At 42.8% G+C, this 22,500-nt stretch overlaps 1 protein-coding gene across 1 annotated transcript in view; it reads left to right on the top strand.

Annotated features, from left to right (window-relative positions):
• LOC145406528 (putative glutamate receptor) overlaps positions 1 to 22,500 on the top strand; it is a 131,836-nt gene that overhangs the window by 95,056 nt on the left and 14,280 nt on the right. The window contains exons 8-9 of the mRNA XM_080277641.1: positions 741 to 851; positions 2,047 to 2,207. Of these exons, the coding sequence (XP_080133767.1) occupies positions 741 to 851; positions 2,047 to 2,207 (272 nt within the window). The remainder of the gene's footprint in view (positions 1 to 740; positions 852 to 2,046; positions 2,208 to 22,500) is intronic.

Raw genomic sequence — 22,500 nt, 5'->3', positions numbered from 1 at the left:
TGTGTACCCAGTGTTGAAGTCATGCCTCAGCAGCCTGGCATACCTGATTTTAGGAGAACAGATTTCAATGGCCTGAGAGGGGAAGGTTTGGAATGCGTTTAGAAATAAGGCTTAGTGTAAATGAATCCTATTGCTCTTCATGGAACTATTTAATGGCACAGCAGACAAAGTTTGTGCCTTTGAAGCCAATTGGATCACGATTATCCCAACCTTAAATTGTTCAAACTGAAACAGTGGCATCAGTTAGGAAGAGAAAGGCAGGCTACAACAAACTCCAACACACGAGGAGCTTAGCAGTCGCAAATGGATGCACCCATTTGTGTAGAAGGGTGAAGTTACTTGTAGACAGGGTTAAGTGCAATGAAGAACCCCGGATAACTCCCTAATGCAAGCACAATCCCGAAGATTTCTTTGACTGTGTGAAGAGCAGAAACCCGACAGGGAACAGGATTAGGCCACTGTTTGATGAAAGTAGGGTTTGTGCAAAACTAATCATGAGATGGCAGACATTCTGAATTTACCCTGTCATCAGTGTTCACTGGACAGGATGATATGCAAAGATATGAGAGAAGAGAGTAGTAGAGATAAGGGTAGGATAGAGACAACTGTAGATGAGGAAGGGCTTCAAAAGGAGGATGGATATGAGATGCAAGGGCATAGGAGGTGACAGAAAAAGCAAGAGTTAGGGACGAAACAAGAATAGGAGGTAAGAAGGCCTAACCCCTGTCTCTCCACCTCAGCACCAGCGGACAGTGCCACTTGTACATCTCCAGAGAGAACGTGTACAGCAACATCATTATCGCCATGGCATTCAGGATCAATTCTACGTACAAACCTTCAGCTGATCGCATGTGAGCCCCAATCCATTTTTTTTTTTCTGACGATTTCATTCAGCTTAAGACATCCCTCGTATAGAAATGGGAATAAACTCCATCTGTATACCATCAACCAGCAGAATGCGTGCACTGTTTTTCGCCTGATTACGTCTTTTTTATTTTTGTTCTGGCACACATCAGACTATTTTATTCTGTTTTGGAAACCCCTCTATTTCAGACTCCCAGCTGGCTGCATGTGAGTACCCTGTCATTAACTCCTTTAACTTGAGGTTCTCTTTTTCCATACTGGCCCAATGTCAGATTTTATTCAACTATACATGCACACTTTACTCATGTAAAGCTACTAGTTTTTGTATCTGCACTAAGTAATAAGCTAAATGGCTTCTTGAAAGAAGAGAAATCGTCTAATTGCACTATGCTTAGTAGTAACCTAATGACCAATGCCGGGGTAAGAGAGAAAGAATTTGTCCCTCGTATTCCCTGCAGATCGAGGCAGAAAGGTGGATTATTAGCGTTCCCTCATCTTGTTTCTTTTTTGTTGGTGATGATACAGAGCCTTGAATCTGGGTCCTGTACCTGCCCAGGCCTGGAAAAAAAAAAAAGCATGTTTGCATCACCATGTGAAAACTGAGGAGTGTGAATGTGGAGTATAAGAGGGTGAAAGTGGCAATGTGTTACAAAGATCAAAGGGTGTGATGTGGAGTGGGAGAGGGTGAAGTGTGCAGGGTCAGGTATGAATTCACGTGGACAATGTTACAAAGGAGTTGTCCTGATAATGAGTGACGAATGTCAGAGGGGAATAAAAGGTTATATATGTATCAGCACTAGGTGCGTATACAATATGTCAGTTTTCAGTCTGAGAAAATGGAAGTGACAATGATTTTTTATTATGCACCCTGCGATGATAGGGTGGAGCAGAGAAAGGCATTTTCTTCGACAAGCTGATTGGAATAATCGACATGTCTTAAGTGAAGGGGGAGGGGGTTTCAAGTACCATTCTAGGGAAGGCCTGCTGCTGAACAGTATGTTCACATTTAAATAACCTGAAATTTCAAATGCAGAGGCAGTGATCGTGGATGGGTCGGAAGGATCCAATTAGGAGGGTTGAGTCTTCCCTTCATTCATTATCTAACAAGTTACCTGTTTACCTATTTTCCTACTCATCTCAACTTCCCACTAATTCCCTGCCCTCTCAATTGCCCGTACACAGCATAAGTTCAGTGAGGGAATCAGGCCTCATGAAGAAGTGGCTGGACTCTGAACTCAGCAACATCACCCAGTGCCTCCGCCCGCCCTCATCCTGGCGCAGGGAGGGTAGCATTAAGCTCGACGTCAAGGCCTTTGTGGGGCTTTTCCTCTTGTTCATCGGAGGTGATATTTTTGGTTACTGATTTCTTCCCCCATCTTTTTACTTATTTACCTATTTAGCGATTTTATTCATCATCATCGACTGTGTCACTTTGGAGCTGCGAATTGGGAGGCTCTCAGACAATGCTTCTTTAATTTTCCCTGGAATGATTATTGCTTCCGTGGGCGGGAGCCATCTGAATGTGCATTGCACATTACGGAGGTTATTCCCTCGGGCATGGAAGCATACATTCCCGTCTCATATCCCTTGACTAATACAAGAAAGCCTTGGTTTAATCACGCTTGTTCTAATGCTGTGGTTCTGGTACCTATAAAAGGTACCAGAAACAACCCACCCCTGATTCACATCTTGCTTATGTTTCTGCGTGGAATCGTGCTAAGTCTGTTCTTCACTCTGCTAAAAAATAATAATTTCATCCATACTAAATGCTCTCAACTCTCCAACTCGAATTCTTCCCGCTCCTTCTGGCACCTTGCCAAAAACCTTTTTAACAACTTTACCTCATCATCCTTCCCTCCTCTTTTCCATTCTGATGGCTCTGTAGCTATTTCTTCTACTGATAAAACGGATCTCTTCACTCAGACTTTCTCCTCCAATTCCACCTTAGATGATTCCGGTGCTTTTCCTCCATCACTTCCCCCCTCTGACTTCCTCATGGCTGACATTAAAATTTCTTCAGCTAATGTATTTTCTGCTATCACTGCCCTTAATACTAACAAGGCACATGGGCCTGATGGAATCCCTCCTGTTGTCCTCAAGAACTGTGCTTCTGTGCTTACACCCTGCCTAGGTAAACTCTTTTGCTCTTGTCTGTCAACTTGTACCTTTCCTTCTTGCTGAAAGTTTGCTCTCATTCAGCCTGTCCCAGAGAATGGTGACCATTCCCAACCCTCTAACTATCGTCCAATTGCTTTAACATTCTGTGTCTCAAAAGTTTTTGAGTCAATTCTTAACAGAAAAATTTAAAGCATCTTTCCTATCACAACCTTCTTTCTGATCGTAGGTATGGGTTCCGACAGGGACGCTGCACTGGCGATCTTCTCACCTACCTTTCAGACTCCTGGTCATCCTCCTTTCGGGACTTTGGCGAAAGCTTTGCCAATGCACTTGACATCTCAAAGGCTTTCAATCGAGTCTGGCATAAATCTTTAATTTCCAAACTGCCCACTTACGGTGTCTATCCTATCTGTGCCTTCATCTATAGCTTCCTTTCTGGTCGTTCTATAGCCACTGTTGTAGACGGTCATCATTCTTCTCCTAGATCTATGAATAGTGGTGTACATAGGGCTCTGTCCTATCACCGACTCTCTTCCTTCTGTTCATCAATGACCATCTAAGTTGTACATCTAACCCTATCCACTCATACGCTGATGATTCCACCCTTCACCTTTCCATTCGGTTCCCATAACGTCCATCTCAGCAGTTGCTTCAACAGACAAGGGATGAGGCTATGGCAAACCTAATGTCTGACTTGGTTCGCATCTCTGACGTGGGTAAAAATAATGTTTTTTTTTTTTATTCATCAAAAACTCAGTTTTTACACCTATCAACCCGACACAATCTTCCACAGGAGTACCCACTAATGTTTATTAATATCCAGCTCAATCTTGCATCATCCTTGAACATGCATGGTGTTCCATTCACTCGGGACTTATCGTGGAAAAATCATACTGCATATATTGTAAAATCTGCTTCCAAGGGATTAGGTGTGCTAAGGCAACTCCGTACCGTCTTTACCCCTGCACGGTTGTTGACTTTGTACACGGGTTTTATTCACCCCTTTAGAGTACAACTTTCACGTGTGGGGAGGCTCCCCACATACAGTTCTTTTCAATAGGGTGGAGTCAAAGGCCTTTCGTCTCATCATCTCTCCTTCTCTTACTGGCTTCCTTCAACCTCTGTCTCTTCACCACACTGTTACCTCTTTATCTCTTTTCTATCGCTACTTCAGTGTCCACTGCTCCTCTGAACTGTCTGCCTGCATCCCTCCACCTCTTCAATGGGTCCATGGCACCCGTCTAGCAACAAACTCTCATCCCTTTTCAGTCCAACTCTCTAATGAAAGAGTTAACCGTTACTCCCAGTCCTTCATTTATGCAACAGGTCAGCTTTGGAACTGTCTTCCTCTGTCTGTATTTCCTACTTCCTATGATCTCCAGTCTTTCAAACGCAGTGTGTCCAGGCATCTCGAAATGAACGGATCTTGAATTTGGCTCTCTTTTGTGTTGTTTTTGTTTTTTTCTTGGAAGGAACAGTTTGCGGGCCCCTGGCCTTTGGTTCCTTCTTGCATTAAAAAATAAAAAATCATCTGGACCTCTTTTTCCACCCTTGGGCAGGATGAGAAGTAGCGACGTCTAGACAGCCTAAATCTCCCCAGTCTAATGGGCCATGCTTCCACTCACTCATCATTCAAGCCCCGGGAATCCTGGCTCTATCTGATACGCCAAAAACATTCACCTTATTCTGCAGGTTCACAAAAACGTATCCGATAGAGTCAATGAGGACACTGTCAAGTTAAAAGCCAGCTGGATCCCTTTTAAATCCCCTAGCCTTACCGACTTCCGTCTCTCTTTCCCTCACACACTCATCAACCCTATCCCTCCATCTTCTCCTTGGCCTACCTTGCCTCCATTCTCCTTCTACTTCGCTCAGATATACCTTTCTCACCACTCTATTTTTATCCATTCTCGCCACATGACCATACCATCGCAGTACACTGTCTTCTGTTCTAATGTCCACTGACGTCCTCATTACCCATCTTTCACGAATCACGTTATTTCGTATCCTATCCACTCTCTGTATTCCACATACGTTCTTCAGCAGTCCCATATTGACTGCTGTCACCCATGACTTTTCATTTTCATTCCACACCATAGTCTCACATCCGTATGTTAAAGTTGACACTAACACTCCTTTATATAAGCCTCGTGCAGCTGCAACACTCAAGCCTCTGTTTCTTATCAAGGTTTTCATGGCACCAGCTACTTTCCTTCCTCGTGCCATTCTACTTTCCACCTCTTTTGCACATTTTCCTCTCTTTTTTGTCACTGTACCCGGGTATTTGAACTCTCTCACCAATTCCAGAGTCTCTTCATTCACTGTAACATCATACTGGGAGTCACCTTCTCTCAATAGCCATCGCATTACCCTTTTCTGGATTTACTCCCAAGACACGACGCTCACAGACATCAACAAAACTCTGCACTTGTCTGCCAAATTCTTGTGAGGTATTTGTATGTAGTACTGCATCATCACCATACAGCAAACTTGAGATATTCCATCCATCACCATTCATTACCAAGGCCATCCCTCTCTCCATTACTCGTGTTTTTACTTCTTCCATCACTCCATCCATATATACATTGAACAACCATGGGGACATCACACAGCCTTGTCACACGTCCCATTTACCGTTTACACATGCCTCACTACCATTACAGAAACACTTGACAGCACCTAGCAGCTCACCATGTACACCGTACATGCGCAAAGCATTCCACAGTCTTTCTCTGTCTATACTGATCCATGCATTTTCCAGATCCACGAATACCATAAGTACCTTATAGTCCTTCTCGCAAGCCTTCTTCACTATCTGTCTTACTGCAAACTTTGATACACACGTCCTTTGCCACTCCTAAACCCACCCTGTTCATCACTCACTATGACTTCTGATACCCCTCTTACGTTATAATAATTCTTCCATATACCTTCCCTACCAAACTCATTAAACTTATGCCACAATATTTCTTGCATTCAATTGGCTTACCTTTATTGTTGTACGGGGGTACAATCACGGCCTTTTTCCACTCTGCTGGCACAGTTTTACTCATCCATTCCTTTTTACATGTCTCCAACACGCACTTCAATCCCCTCTCCCCACTACACTTAATCATCTCTGCATACACCCAATCAGCCCCAGCTGCTTTCCTATTTTTCAGCCGCATCACAGAGTTCTTCACCTGTGCCAGTGTCACGTTTCTTGGTACTGCATTCCTTCTCTGCACACCCTCCAAACCAAGCATGTTTACAGCTGCTCTTCTCTATATATTCCCATTCATCAGGCTTTCAAAATATTCTATCTATCCGTTCCTTACTTCATCCCGATGAATTAATAATCAACCACTTTCTTTTTTTATGTGAGGAAGAAGGAACCAAAGGCCGTGAGCCCGCAAAATTGTTCCTTCCAGGAGAAAAGCAAAATACAAGAAACAGCCAAATTCAAGATCCGATCATTTCGAGATGCCTGGACACACTGCGTTTGAAAGACTGGAGATCATAGAAAGCAGGAAATACAGACAGAGGGAGACAGTTCCAGAGTTGACCTGTTGCATAAATGAAGGACTGGGAGTAACGGTTAACTCCTGCATTAGAGAGTTCGACAGAAATGGGATGAGAGTTTGCTGCTAGTCGGATGCTACGCGCCTGTCGTTGAAGTGGAGGAATGCATGCATACAGTTCAGAGGAGCAGTGACCATTGAAGTAGCGATAGAAAAGAGATAAAGATGCAACAGTGAGGCGAAGAGAAAGAGGTTGAAGGGAGTCAGTAAGAGGAGAGGAGTTAATGAGACGAGAAGCCTTTGACTCCACCCTATAGAGAAGAGCTCTATGTGGGGAGCCTCCCCACACAAGAGAGTTGTACTCCACCCAGGGGTGGATAAAACCCCTGCATAGAGTCAACAATTGTGCAGGGGTAAAGACGGTACAGAGTCGGCTTAGCACACCTAATCTCTTGGAAGCAGATTTTACAAGAGATGTAATATGATCTTTCCAAGATAAGTCCCAAGTAAATGAAACCCCAAGCATGTTCAAGGATGATGCAGGATTCAGCTGGATATTATTAAACATTAGTGGGTATACCTGTGGAAGATTTTGTCAGGTTGATAGGTGTAAGAGCTGAGCCTTTGATGCAATAATAACAACCAGATTATTATTACCCCAGTCAGAGATACGAGCCAAGTCAGACATTAGGTGTACCATAGCCTCATCCCTTGTTTGCTGAAGTAACTGCTGAGAAGGACGTTGAGGGAACCGAATGGAAAGGTGAAGGGTGGAGTCATCAGCGTATGAGTGGATAGGGTTAGATGTACAGCTTAGAAAATCATTGATGAATAAAAGGAAGAGAGTTGGTGATAGGACAGTGCCCTGAGAAACACCACTGTTATAGATCTAGGAGACGAACGATGGCCGTCTACAACAGCAGATATAGAACGACCAGCAAAGAAGCTATTGATGAAGGCACAGATACAAGGATAGAAACCGTAAGAGGGCAGTTTGGAAATTAAAGATTTATGCCAGACTCGATCGCAAGCCTTTGAGATTTCAAGTGCAATGGCAAAGCTTTCGCCAAAAATCCTGAGAGGAGGATGACCAGGAGTCTGAAAGGTAGGTGAGAAGAATGCCAGTGGAGCGTTCCTGACGGAACCCACACTGACGATCAGAAAGAAAGTTGTGATAGGAAAGATGCTTTAAAATTTTTCTATTAAGAACTGACTCGAAAACTTTTGAGATACAGGATGTTAAAGCTAGAGAGGTGGCTTGCCGTTCTAACGTACCCAGGTTCAAATCCCCACTGGAGCAGGGAACAGTTTAAGGATTTGATTTCATTAAATCAGGCTTTACTGATCTACCAGAAGACCCGCCGACATGTCGTAAAAATACTCCCGCTAATACCGATACACCAGTCCTGTATGAGACAGCCCTAGCATGTATTCAATATGGACGGTGGGTGTTAAAGCCGACGTGGTGACATGTAGAGGTGTATGGTATGTAGGAGGACTGTTAGGCCTTGATAGCAGGCTATGAAGCATATGCCCAGAGTTGGACAAAAAAAAAAAAAAAATTGGACGATAGTTACAGGGCTGGGAGTGGTCACCCTTCTTTGGGACTGGCTGAATGAGAGCAAACTTCCAGCAAGAAGGAAAGGTACAAGTTGACAGACAAAGGCGAATGAGTTTACCTAGGCAGGGTGTAAGCACAGAAGCACAGTTCTTGAGAACAACAGGAGGGAATCCATCAGGCCCATATGCTTTATTAGTACTGAGGCCTGTGATGGCAGAAATTACATCAGTTGAAGAAATTTTAATGTCAGCCATGAGGAGGTCAAATGGGGGAAGTGATGGAGGAAGAGCACCGGAATCGTCTAAGGTGGAATTGGGGGAGAAAGTCTGAGCGAAGAGATCTGCTTTATCAGTAGAAGAAATAGCTACAGAGCCATGGTAGGAAAGGGGAGGGAAGGATGATGAGGTAAAGTCGTTAGAAAGGTTTTTGGCAAGGTGCCAGAAGGAGCGGGAAAAATTCGAGTTGGAGAGTTGAGAAATTTAGTAAGGATGAAATTATTTTTAGCAGAGCGAAGAACAGACTTAGCACGATTCCGGGCAGAAACTTATAAAAAATGTGATTCAGGGGTGAGTTGACTCCTGTACCTTTTATAGGCCCTCTCCTTGTTGCGGACATCATTAGAACAAGTGTGATTAAACCAAGGCTTTCTTGCATTAGTCAAAGGATATGAGGAGGGAATGTATGCTTCCATGCCCGAGAGAATAACCTCCGTAAAGAGCAAGGCACACTCAGATGGCTCCCGGCTATGGAAGCAATAATCATTCCAGGGAAAATCAAAGTAGTACTGCCTGAGGGCCTCCCAATCTGCAGCTCCAAAGTGCCACAGACGACGTTTCTTTGGAGGGTCCACAGGCCGTACCGGAGTGATAGGACAGGTTAAGGTGATAAGGTTGTGATCGGAGGAGAAAAGATTAACAGTGTAAGCAGAAGGATTAGATTTCTTTCCGCTGTCACTTCTACATTTCTGCACCTCTTTCCAGAATAACTTCCTGTTTTTTGAGTAATTTGCATTCATTTTTCTTTCTAGATCATCACTTACGTCCTTTTTCCTCTTCGCTATTGACTTTACGCTTCTTGCTTTCAGTATACTCAGTTCTTATTCAACTGAACCTCTGTCCTGTAATCACTCTAGCCACTTCCTACTCTTTTCCTCCACTGCTCTCTTAACCTCTTCATCCCACTATGTCGTACCTTTCTTCTTTGTTGTTACTCTTGCCATAACACACACCGATTTATCATTCCTAATTAAGCAATCCCTAAATGCATTGCACAGGCCGTCTAGATCCATTTCATTCCAGTTCACTGATTCTAACTCTCCCTCTACTTTGGTCCTGTATTCATCTGTCATTTCATTGATACTCAGCTTCTCCACTTTCGGTCTTTCTCCCTGACTGCTCCTCTCTCTCTCTCCTGCTCCACCTTATTCCTCTCAGCTTTATCTTGCATGCCACAATCATATGATCTGACAGACTTTCACATCGTCCTCTCACGAGCCTCGTATCAACAACCATTCCTAGCATCAACCTCTATACAAGCATGTAATCAGTAAGGCTCTTTCAACATGATCCCTGTTCCCTCTATACCAGTGGTTCTTAACCTTTATTGAGTCACGGACCCCTTTGCGAATCTAGTGAAAGCTATGAACCCCTTCCCTACAAAAATGCACATAAGTACAAACACAGCATTTTGCATGCAATGAACGTACTTTATTTTACTGAAAACTGCCTCACGCAGTGTATGACATACACAAAGAATAATACTGTCTTTACAAAGAACTGTTTCCCACTCTTTCATGGAAAGGCTAATGGCCACTCGATGATAAAATGAAATACATCCAGCTTGTGCAAATTAAACAAAACAGAACATTAATTCTGCTCAAAAGTTCATTTCAGTGACAGGGTTGTTTGGCTTGAATAGGGAGAATTTGTGGAGTGGTCTTTGGCAAGGAAACACTCTTGTCATCGTTGACATCCAGTTGAGTTCGACTTTTAGTTTTGATAGAAACAAGAGCTGAAAACCCTGACTCACAAAGGTACGTAGTAGCAAACGGAATCACAGCACCCATAGCTAGCTTTGCCAGACGGGGGTAGGGTTGTGTCAATGAACACCAGAATTCTTCAGGACTTTCGATTTTTTTTTTTTTTTTTTTTGTCAGTTAATGATGCCAAACGGCATCACGAAATTGTTCTCAATTTTTCTGACCTTCACGGACCCCCTGAAGCTCATCCATGGACCCCCAAGGGGTCCATGGTCCCCAGGTTAAGAACCCCTGCTCTATACCATGTATATTTATGTGCATCTTTGTGTTTGAAATACGAGTTACAGATGCACAACCTTCTTTCCTGAAAGGTATCCTTCAGTCGCTTCCCATTATCATTTTCTACTAGCACTCCATTACAACCCATTATGTCATCCTGAGGACCAGTGCCTACTGTTCCATTCATGTCGCCCATTAGGATCACTTTATTGCTCCTAGGCATTTCCTGCACTGCTTCGTCCAGCCCATCCCAAAACCTGTCTTTCTCTCACTCCTGTCAACATGCAAAAATATGCTACAATCACTGCCACTCTCAACTTATTATTATTATTATTATTATTATTATTATTATTAAAACTTCCACATCCCTGAGGTAAGTTTTATTCTTGTCAGTATTATTAATATTCTTACTTATTGTAAAATTGCGACATTTAAAAGGCTATTTGGCCTACAGCATTCAAACTTGGTCAGTTTCGTCAGCTGTCCTCTTTTTTTTTTTTTTTTTTTTGCCAAATATGATCGCAGTCCTCAAGCGGATCCCTGGATATTTTTCAGAACACACAAGAGTGAGGCAGCCACTCTGTCGTGAACCGCTCAAGTTAGGAAACTGAAATTTTACAACTATATAGCTTTAAGGTGGATGAAGTGAGGAAAGAAGTATGGTTCTTGGCGGTTGATTATTCTCTGAGATCGCGTGAAGTAAAACAATGGATATTTTCTGCATATTCTGGATGTCACCTCATGCCCCATGAAAAATTGCAACTAGAGTCACAAGACATGTTGGACATACACTGTAGACTATGAGGACCTAAGGCGACATGAGCAAGATCAGTGGCCTTGACCTCATGGTCCCTTTCTAGCCCGGCTTCCACTAGGCAATGGCTGTGGGAAGTTCTTTTTTCAGTTTGCAGTTTATTATGATAATAAAAAGAAAAATAATAATAATAATAATAATAATGATAATAATAATGATAATGATAATGATAATGATAATGATAATAATAACAATAATGAAAATAATAATAATAATAATAATATTATTATTATTATTATTATTATTATTATTATTATTATTATTACTACTATTACGGTAGAATACCCATTGATAGGGTTAGGCATATGACAGAGGAGCTAGTTAGAGAAGAACAAGGGGGATTTAGGAAGGGAAAAGGGTGTGTAGATCACATATTTGTTCTAAAATGTTTAGTGGAGAAGTATCTTGAGAAGGGAAAGAAAGTGTATACTGCCTTCATGGACTTGGAGAAAGCTTATGACAGAATAGATAGGCAAGGTATGTGGAAGGTATTAAGAATATATTGAGTGGAGGGGAAATTGTTGAGTGCTGTGAAGAGTATGTACGAGGGGGCTAGGGCTACGGTGCGAGTGGATGGTGAGTTGAGTGAGTTCTTTGATCTCAATGTGGGACTGAAACAGGGTTGTGTGATGTTTTCATGGCTGTTTGATATATACATGGGTGGGGTTGTAAAGGAGGTGCAAGGTAGGGCAGTGGATGTGGGGGTGGCTCTAATGAATAAGGGTAAGATTTGGAAGATTCCGGTGTTGCTGTTTGCTGATGATACAGTATTGTTGAGTGAAGATGAATGGGAGTTGCAAGCTTTGGTGAATGAATTTGGGACAGTGTGTAGGAGGAGGAAGCTGAAAGTTAATGTAAACAAAAGTAAAGTTATAGTGTTTGAGAGGAATGAAGTCACAGAATGTACAGTAAGGTTGGATGGTGAGGATATGGAGAATGTGACTGCATTCAAGTACTTGGGTAGTGTGACGAGTAAGGATGGAACTTTGGGGGATGAAGTGCGTGAAAGGGTACAGCAGGGAAGGAAGGTTGTTGGCACACTGAAAACAGTGATGAGAAATAGGAAGTTAAGAAGTCACTGCATGATAGTATTGTGATCCCTACCCTGACGTACGGAAGCGAGGCGTGGACCTTGCAAGAGGGGAACAAGTCAAGAGTGAGAGCAGTGGAAATTAGTTACTTGAGAGGAGCATGTAGAGGTGTATGGTATGTAGGAGGACTGCTGGGCCTTGATAGCAGGCTGTGAAGCCTATGCCCAGAGTCGGACACATAAAAAAAAAAAAAAAAAAAAAAAAAAAAAAAAATGTGGAGTGACATGGAGGGACAATTTGACGAATGAAGAAGAGAAGGAACGTTGTGGGGTGGATGTGGATGTGGTTGAGAAGATTAGGAGTAATACACTGAGGTGGTTTGGACACGTGGAAAGAATGGAGAATGAAAGACTGACTAAGAGGGTGTATGTAGGTGAGGTGGAGGGAGGGAGATGGAGGGGTAGACCGAGGATGAGGTGGAGGGATTGAGTTGAGAGATATATGAGGTAGGGGGGGTGAGTTGGGGGGAGGGTAGTCAAATGGTGGGTGACAGAGCGACTTGGAGGAGTTTTCTCTGTGGCCACCCTTTGCGGCATTAGGGCGTCGGGCTATAGATAGATAGATAGATAGACTATTACGGTATCAATCGTGCCAAAGAAAATGAGGGAGAATGATACGCAAAATGGTGGTCATATTATTTGTCTGTTTTCTTTCCTTCAGGACATGATATAAAGGAGTTAATATTCGGTAGATTATTCTGCATTGCACCTTGTATTGCGATGCCAGATAACAAGATTTAGATAGGTGGTGATATCAAGGGCTGGCTCGTGAGAGAAATATACTGACGTGACAGATCAAACTTTAGTGCAGAGCCATCGAGACTGTGTGAGCCCAGATTATCAACGCGTGGGAGCCAGAGAAAGAGAGGACACGGGCCCGCCTCCTCCAGCACACCAAGGACGAGTGGAAGCTGTTAAAAAAAAAACAAAAAAAACAGGAAACCATCAACAACGTTGTTTCTTCTGTGCCGCGAAGACTGCATGAGGTTATTGAGCCAGGACGCCACTGGGGGTAGGGGGGTTTTCAAGAATACTCCCCCAGTATCCCTGCTTGTCGTAAAAGGCGACTAAAAGGGTTGGCGGAGGGTTAGTGCCCCTCCCCGGAAAACAACTAACTAAAAAAACAAACAAGAAGCCTCGGACAAGGACTGACCAAACGTTGACGACCCAGGACCGGACAAAGGACTTGGTAATGTGTACATGGAATGTAAGAGGAGCGAATGATGAGGTGAAAGAGAGAGAGATTGTCCAGGTGCTTGAGGATGCGAAAGTGGATGTATGTGGAATAACTGAAACAAAATGGAGAGGAGAAAGTGTGAGAGAATGGGAGTATGGATGGGGTATATGTGCAGGAGTAGATGAGAATGAGAGGGCAAAGGAAGGAGTGTGTATAGTTGTGAGTAAAAGATGGAAGAAGAGCATAAGACAGTATGGATCAGTTGGGTCAAGGATTGTGTGGTTTATTGAAAGTTGGAATACAAATGTGGGCGATTGTGCGTGTGTATGCGCCAACGCAAGATCGTGGTAGAAGAGTGAGAAGAGTTCTGGACAAATGTAGAGGTGTGCATGGAAAAGTTTGGAAGGAATGAGAGAGTGTTTTTGATCGGTGATATGAATGGTAAAGTTGGTAATGTGAAGGTGGATGGAATAGTTGGTGAGTGGGGTGTGCCTGCTGAGATAGATGAGAATGGCAGTGCGTTAGTGGACATCTGTGCTGGGAGGGGGTTGGTAATAGCCAATACCCTCTTCAGGCATAAAATGATCCACAGGTATACATGGCGAGTGATGAGAAGGGTGGGTGGTGAACTGAATGAAAGGAAGGCAATGATTGATTATGTGTGTGTGGATGAAAGGATGCGAAGATGTATATTGGATGCAAGAGTTTATAGAGGTTGGGGGAGTGGCCTTTCTGACCACTACTTGGTGGTGGCCAGAATTAGGATGCAAGTAAGATGGAGGAATAGAAGAAGGGAAAGACGAGAGGAAGGAGTAGTTGCAAGGAGAGTGGATAGGTTACAAGAGGATGAGAAAAAGGCAGAGTATAAGAGAGAAGTGGAGGAACGATTGGGCAAATATGAATTGGAGCAGATGGGAGACGTGGAAGGTGTGTGTAAGATATTTACAGAAGAAATATGTGCAGCATGTGATGTGGTGTGTGGAAAGAAGAGAAGACGGAGGGGGGTGCAAGGAACAGCATGGTGGACTGAAGAGGTGAAACAGGCTGTGACACAAAAGAAGAAAGCATACAATGAATGGATGAGAAATAGGGTCGTGGAAGAAGTTGAGAGGCAGAAGAGAGAGTTATATGTGGAAAGGAAGAGAGGTGAAAAGATTAGTAAGAGAGAGTAAGAAGAGAGTGGATGAGGAATTTGGAAGGAATTTGAGTGTAAAATGGAGGGACTGTAAGAAAATGTTCTGGAGAGAAGTGAAAAGAGTAAGACAGAGGGTGGAAGTGAAGTTAGCAGGGGAGTGAAAGATAAACATGGTAGATTACTAGTGGAGAAGGGAGAAAAAGTGAGCAGATGGAGAGAACACTTTAAGGAATTGTTGAACGTAGAGGATGGAAGTAATGCGAGTATAAGTGGCTGGGGAATGGCTGGGAGAAGGAGGGAGGTGAGAAGACAGGTAGAAATCAGTAGGATAGAGGTTGTGGAAGCAATGAAGAAAGTTAAATCTGGGAAAGCCCCAGGAATTGATGGAGTGTGTGGTGAGATGCTGAAGCATGGGGGAGAGATAGTAGTAGAATGGATGTGGAAGATGTGCAGATTGGCCTGGGAGGAAGGTAGAGTCCCGGAGGATTGGAAGTCAGGTATAATTATTCCCTTGTACAAAGGAAAAGGGGAAAAAGAAGTGTGTGGTAATCATAGGGGCATTTGTCTTCTTAGTATAATAGGAAAAGTGTATGGTAGGATACTTATAGACAGAGTTAGAGAAAGAACAGAGAAATTAGTTGGAGAAGAACAGGGAGGCTTTAGGAAGGGAAGAGGTTGTGTAGATCAGATATTCATTCTTAGATCTTTAGTGGAAAAGTTTCTAGAGAAGGGAAAGAAGTTGTATGCGGCTTTCATGGATTTGGAGAAAGCATATGACAGGGTGGATAGACAAGGATTGTGGAAAGTGTTAAGAATATATGGAGTAGATGGGAAGTTGTTGAATGCTGTGAAGAGTATGTATGATGGTGCTAAGGCTGCAGTGCGTGTGGATGGTGAACTAAGTGAATTTTTTCTCTTTGAAAGTTGGTTTGAAACAGGGATGTGTCATGTCTCCATGGTTGTTCAATCTGTACATGGATGGGGTAATAAAGAGGTACAAGGTAGGGTAGTGGATGTTGGAGTGGCCCTGGTGAGAGAGGATAGTGTTTGGAAACTCCCTGTACTGTTGTTTGCAGATGATACTGTGTTGTTGAGTGAAGATGAAGGGGAGCTGCAAGGCTTGGTGGATGAGTTTGAGAGAGTGTGTAAGAAACGGAACCTAAAGGTGAATGTAGGGAAGAGTAAAGTGATGGTCTTTGAGAGAGGTGAAGTCAGTGAATGTATAGCGAGGTTGGATGGTGAGGAATTGGAAAATGTGAGTACGTTTAAGTATTTGGGTAGTGTGATGAGTAAGGATGGAGGTTTGGAGGGTGAAGTGCTTGAAAGGGTACAGCAGGGAAGAAAGGTTGCTGGTTCCTTGAAAGCAGTGATAAGAAACAGGGAAGTGAGCATGGAAGTAAAAAAGTTACTACATGACAGTATTGTGATACCAACTCTAACGTACGGAAGTGAAGCTTGGACGTTGTTGGAAGGACACAAGTCAAGAGTGAGAGCAGTGGAAATGAGTTATTTAAGAGGAGCTTGTGGAGTCACGTGGAGAGACAGGCTGACGAATGAGGATATAAAGGAGCGTTGTGGTGTTGATGTGGATGTGATAGGAAGCGTTGTGAGGAACACACTGAGGTGGTTTGGCCATGTGGAGAGGATGGAGGGTGAAAGACTGACGAAGAGAGTGTATGTGAGTGAGGTGGAGGGTGGAAGAGGGAGGGGGAGACCGAGGATGAGATGGAGGGATGGGGTGGAGAGGTATATGAGAGAGGGGGGTGTGAGTTGGGAGCAGGGTAGTGAAATGGCGGGGGACAGGGCGACTTGGAGGCGATTTGTTTGTGGCCACCCCAAACGGGATTGAGGCGTCTGGCAATAGATAGATAGATAGACGCCACTGGACTTCTTACTAAGGCTTTTCTAGTTGCTTTGGCTTGAACAGTGTAGGTAAACATTGACATAAACATGTTTTGGGAGTTTGGGAGGGCTTTGTTTCATTTTCCTCCTAATAGATTATGAGATATAGTTTTAATATCCACTCATGTGCACAGACATCAAATTCACATACCTTTTGTGCCAATTATCTTAAATTGCCTTTTCTTATAGAGTTACCATAAAATAGTTGACATGATGGTGACTGTACAGAGGGAGTATATAGGGAGAGGATGATCATATTTACTGTGGACGCAGCCGTGTCAGAGGTTGCATATCATATTTAGTTCCAAAATTTTATTAAATATAATGATAAAGGACGTTTCTTACATAAACACTACGGAAGTCAAAGCCATCCAGATTCCATTCTGCGTCCGAAGTCAAAATATACAGAAAAACACAAATATCTGACTGTACTAATGTTTGATCTGTCACGTCAGTATACGTCTCTCACGAGCCAGTCCTTGATATCACCACCTATCTAAAGCTTGTTATCTGACGTCGCCATACAAGGTGTAATGCAGCATTCTCTACCAAATATTAACACCTTGATATCGTGTCCTGAATGAAAGAATGACTGCCACTTGGCATTTCATTCTCCCTCCTCTACCTCCTCTCTCTTCTGTCCCTCACTTCACCCTCGCACCATCACTCGTCCCCTCACTCATCTTCCCCTCTCTCTCTGGCCCCTGTCTCTCGAACCCCTCACTCAAATGTAACTTACCGTGCATGAAGGAGCCAGCCTAAGCACGCGGTACACGAGGATTTATGACCACGACTGTACAATGGACTCTTATCTACAATGCAATGTACAGAGCGCTTAACCTGCAATGATCCTTGGGGGGTCAGCCCCCCTCCCAGAAATATCATTTATCAGAAATGAAGGAAAATGGGCAGATGGATTTCAACGATACTTTTCAGGTCAGTTCGGCTGGTTACTTGATAATGTACTCCACTGCTTAAAATCTTTTACCATTATTGTTAAGGGGTCAGCCCCCTAGAATCTTATCAAGGATACAAAATAGGGGAAGAAAGGCAAATATGACTGTGATACCTTAGTATAGGCTTCGTTGTACTATGGACTCTAATCCTTGATGCGATATTTGAGTAGAGTGCCCCCCCTCCCCCAGTGATTCTTAGGGAAGTCAACCTTCTATCAAAAAATAAAAACGATCAGATGTGGGTGAAACACTTAAATGAAATTCTCCTGGTGAGTTCGTTTGGTTACTGGAAAGGTTTTCCACTATATACAAGTTTCCAACCATGAATTTAAGGAGGGGGTCAGCCCCCCTCGCCTAAGCAAAATTTCTTAGAAATAGTGAAAGGAGGGCAGATATGACGTTAATGTCTTAATACATGTAGTACAATGGGCTTTCAGCCGAAATGCGATATTTGGAGAGTGTACTGTAAACATCCAAAGATTCTTGGAGGGGTCAGCCCCCTCCCCAAAATAAAGATGGTCAGAAGTAGGAGAAAATGAGCACATGGATTTCAACAAAATACATATTATAGGATAATGGGATTAAATATGCAGTGTCCATGTTTTCACTGAATGTACTAGAAGAAACAAACATTGATATTTGGGAAGCATAACTCCCCTCCATGATTCTCTGGGGGGGGGGGTCAGCCCACTACTAAAAAAAAAGAAAAAAATAGAGAGATTTGAATAAAACATCCTAGGCGAGTTCATGTGGTTACTCCATAGGCTTTCCGCTACATATAATTCTGCAACCATTATTTTTAGGGGAGTCACCCCACTCATAAAATTAAAAATTCTCAAAAATAGTGAAAAGAGGGCAAATATGATCTGACATCTTAGTACATGTTGTGCAATGGACTTTCATCTGTCCAATAAAATTAATAAATAAATATCAGAAAAAGGGAAAAGATTTCAATGACATTTCCCAGGTGGGTTCGTTTGGTTACTGGGAAGATCGTCCAATATATATATGAATTTCAGGGGGTTCAGCCCCACTCAGAAAGGTAAAAACTCTAAGAATTTAAAGAAAGAATTGCAGATATGGCTTTGATATCATACACCAGTACATGTTTGACAATGGACTCATGTATACAACGATATCTGGGGAGCATAGCCCTCACAGAGATTCTTGGGAGGCCAGCCCCCCTCCCCAAAATAAAAACAACCAGAAAGAGGTGAAACTTAACACTCTGATTTCAACAAAATCGGCCTACAAATCGAAGGATTGGGTACGCAGAATCCATGTTGTCTCTGCATGCACAGGAGGAAGCTAAACATCTACTTTATATTTATTGTTATTATTATTATTATTATTATTATTAGTAGTAGTAGTAGTAGTAGCAGTAGTAGTAGTAGCAGTAGTAGTAGTAGTAGTAGCAGTAGTAGTAATAGTAGTAGTAATAGTAGTATCACATTTTTATTATTATTATCACTTATCAAATACTTGGGTACTTCTCAAATACCTGGGTACAGTGATAGAAAAGAGAGGAAAATGTGCAAAAGAAGTTGAAAGCAGAGTGACACAAGGAAAAAAAGTAGCTAGTGTAATGAAAGTCTTGATGAGAAACAGAGGCTTGAGTGTTGCAGCTGCACGAGGCTTGCGTAAAGGAGTGTTAATGCCAACTTTAACATATGGATGCAAGACTATGGTGTGGTAGGAAAATGAAAAGTCAAGAGTAAGAGCAGTGGCGATGGGACTGCTGAGGAATGTATGTGGAGTACAGAGGGTGGATAGAATGCGAAAGAATGTGATTCGTGAAAGATGTGGAGTCAGGAAGTCGGTGGACACCAGAATCGAAGAGAGTGTATTGAGATGGTATGGTCATGCAGATAGAATGGATAACAATAGAGTGGTGAAAAAGGTATATCTGAGTGAATCTGAAGGAGAGAGGAGGCGAGGTAGGTCAAGGAGAAGGTGGAGAGATATGGTGGATGAGTGTGTGTGAGGAAGAGAGATTTGGAAGTTGGTAGGCTAGGGAACTGACAAGAGATCGAGCTGGCTGGATGAATGTTGCGAGGAGAAGTGCATGATCAGGGATTTGGCACCCGTTTTTTACGTGACAGCGTCCCTATTGACTCAATCGGATACGTTTATGTGAAGCTACAGATCGTGGTGAATGTTTTTGGCATATCCAATAAAGCCAGGATTCCGGGGGCTTGAATGATGAGTGAATGGACGCATGGCCCATTGGACTGGGCAAATTTGGGCCGTCTGGACATTGCTACTCTTCTCCCTGTCCTAGAGTGGGAAAAGAGGTCCGGATGATGATGATGATGATGGTGATTACTATTATTATTATTATTATTATTATTTTATTTTTATTATCTTTATTATTATTATTATCATTGGTGGTAGGTGGGGGCTCTCACCATCCAGTCACTCGATGTAGTGCTCCTCGTGAGTGACTGCCCATTCCTCTCTTCCTTCCTTTTTTCCTTCCCTCCTCTGTTGTCTTTCTCACCTTCATTCTTTCCTCTTCCTTCTGTCAACAGGTGACTCTACACTGAGTGACAAGCCAAATGGTTTCCTATACACCCGGAAACCATTTACTACGCTGGGTAGAAACCATATAACCAAACTGCGGCGCCTGGTGGTTTAGAGGGTAATCAAGGCACACCATTCAGAATGAGATTGTGCAAGTTATATCCAAGGGCAGGTTGAGGTTTATTGCTCACTTAATGCCACTTAGGGATGAGTGAGGCTGGTCACTCTCATCTTAAATGTCAGGACAACTTACCTAGTCCCGGGCTCCTACACTCCTCATGGGGAAACACAGGATTAGATGACGTCTGATTTCTCTAACTCTCAACTCAGTACAGCCATCTCCATAAATCAAGACTTATCTACGATCAATGAATGCCGACAAAACAACCTTGTCTCATTTAATGCTAGTAAAACCAAATATATACAGTTCACTAATAGACAGATATTGCCAATTCGTATATTACCTCCAAAAGTATTGAAATTCTCGGGATCTTACTTAACAATGCCCTCAGCTGGACCTCTCATGTCAGATCACTCGCTAAAACTGCCTCAAAGAAACTTGGATTATTGTACAGAGTCCGTAACTTCTTCACTGACGAGCAGTTAGCTATAATTTATGAGTCATGTGCGCTCTCAGCTTGAATATTGCTAAGCCATGTGGAATGGATGTGGAGAGGTTGCATTAAAACAACTAGACAAAATTCAGAACAAAGCTGTTGGAATTATTAATAACCCTGATCTTATAAATAAATTACCTCCCCTGCAAGTAAGAAGGAATGTTCCCTCCCTTGCATTTTTTTACAGGTATTTTTATGGCAAATGCACAGACGAAGTTGCGTCCATTGTGCCACCCCTCCATGCCTTCCCTCGTGCTACACGGGCATCTGGCAGCGCTCATGACTGGAACATCACTTAGCCATATTACTGAACTTCTGCCTATCAGAATTCTTTCATTCCCTGAACTGCATCGCTGAGTTGTTTCCCTCCAAACTTCAACCTACAGCAGTTAAAGTCCAACTATCTATCTATTTATCCATTGCCAGATGCCTTAATCCCATACGGGGTGGCCACAAACAAATCGCCTCCACGTAGCCCTATCCCCCGCCATTTCACTGCCGCGCTCCCAATTCACACTCCCCTCTCTCATATACCTGTCCACTCCATCCCTCCATCTCATCCTTGACCAAGTCCAACTGTTACAGGTATTATTTGAATGAAGGACCCCAGTAATCTGGTGTTTGGATTATTTTTTTTACTCATTTGGTTTGCCTTCCTCTGTTCTGTTATTTAAAAAAAAAAAAAAAGTATGCATATGTGGCAACTCTTGAAACCACCCACGCACTGCCCCATATACACTCAGAATACGTGCGCGCGGACACCATGGAGCAGGCACGGAAATTTTCCTCCCAGTGACTTCGCCAACTCCGCACCAGGCGCTAGGGGATCAGCACACACACACACACACACACACACACACACACATACACGAGAGAGAGAGAGAGAGATAAAGGGAATTTTTCTGAGAGAGAGAGAGAGAGAGACTTGATGATACAGTAATCACCTGATCCTTGCCCAAGGCCATAATAATAACTACAGGCTGCCGGACAATGCCCTTCATCACCTCGCTCAACATGGGTGGTGGCCTGCTCACGCCACCAGCTGTTCATCTTCTGACCATTTTATCTCACCACCACGTGACTTCATGTTATATATATATATATATATATATATATATATATATATATATATTGCCGGATGCGCGTGAACATTTCCAAGATGATTATGTGTGTTTCATTCAATTCTATAAGACTCGAAATTTCAGCCAAGTCGTCACTTGGCGCCAGGTACAGTACCTATGGAACCATGGTCGCTGTGCATGTGATAACAGCTGTACACGATAACTACTGGTGCGATTTGGATTAAAGCAACAGGAATCGTGGGTTATGACCTATTGATCACCTGGTTAAGTTTTAGGCCAAATTGGGCCAAAGCCCAGGCTATAGGCCCAAAAATTGTTTTAAAAAAAACTATTTTTTAACCATAACTCTTTTAAAATTTGTCATATCGACGTGAAAAAATCGCCTACCGGTGAATCTTTCAAATCTGGATCCTCTAACATGTTTCATTACATCATGGGGGTCACCCCCCCAGTTAGCAGTAGGAGGGTTAATGTCAAGTGGGTCGGGCCTAAAATTTCAATTGGGCATTAAATCGTCAGTTTTCACCCGATTTACTCGAAATTTGATAAGTGACATCCTTCACTATCCTGTTGTGTTTATACGTCAGCACCAAAATGACTGCTGGGGACGGGTTTGCTCTGCCTCTGCACCGTTTTTTGTTATTATTATTATTATTAGTAGTAGTAGTAGTAGTAGTAGTAGTAGTAGCAGTATTATTATGATTATTATTATTATTATTATTAGTAGTAGTAGTAGTAGTAGTAGTAGTAGTAGTAGTAGTAGTGGTAGTAGTAGTAGTGGTAGTAGTAGTAGTAGTAGTAGTAGTGGTAGTAGTAGTAGTAGTAGTGGTGGTAGTAGTAGTAGTAGTAGTAGTAGTAATAATAATAGTAGCAGTGGTGGTGGTGGTAGTAGGAGTAGAAGTAG

Source organism: Coenobita brevimanus, chromosome 8 (assembly GCF_032717465.1).
Source record: "Coenobita brevimanus isolate Jiangsu-jjx chromosome 8, ASM3271746v2, whole genome shotgun sequence".
In the NCBI taxonomy this organism is placed as follows: Eukaryota; Metazoa; Arthropoda; class Malacostraca; order Decapoda; family Coenobitidae; genus Coenobita; species Coenobita brevimanus.
This window is presented reverse-complemented; position numbering and strand designations above follow the sequence as displayed.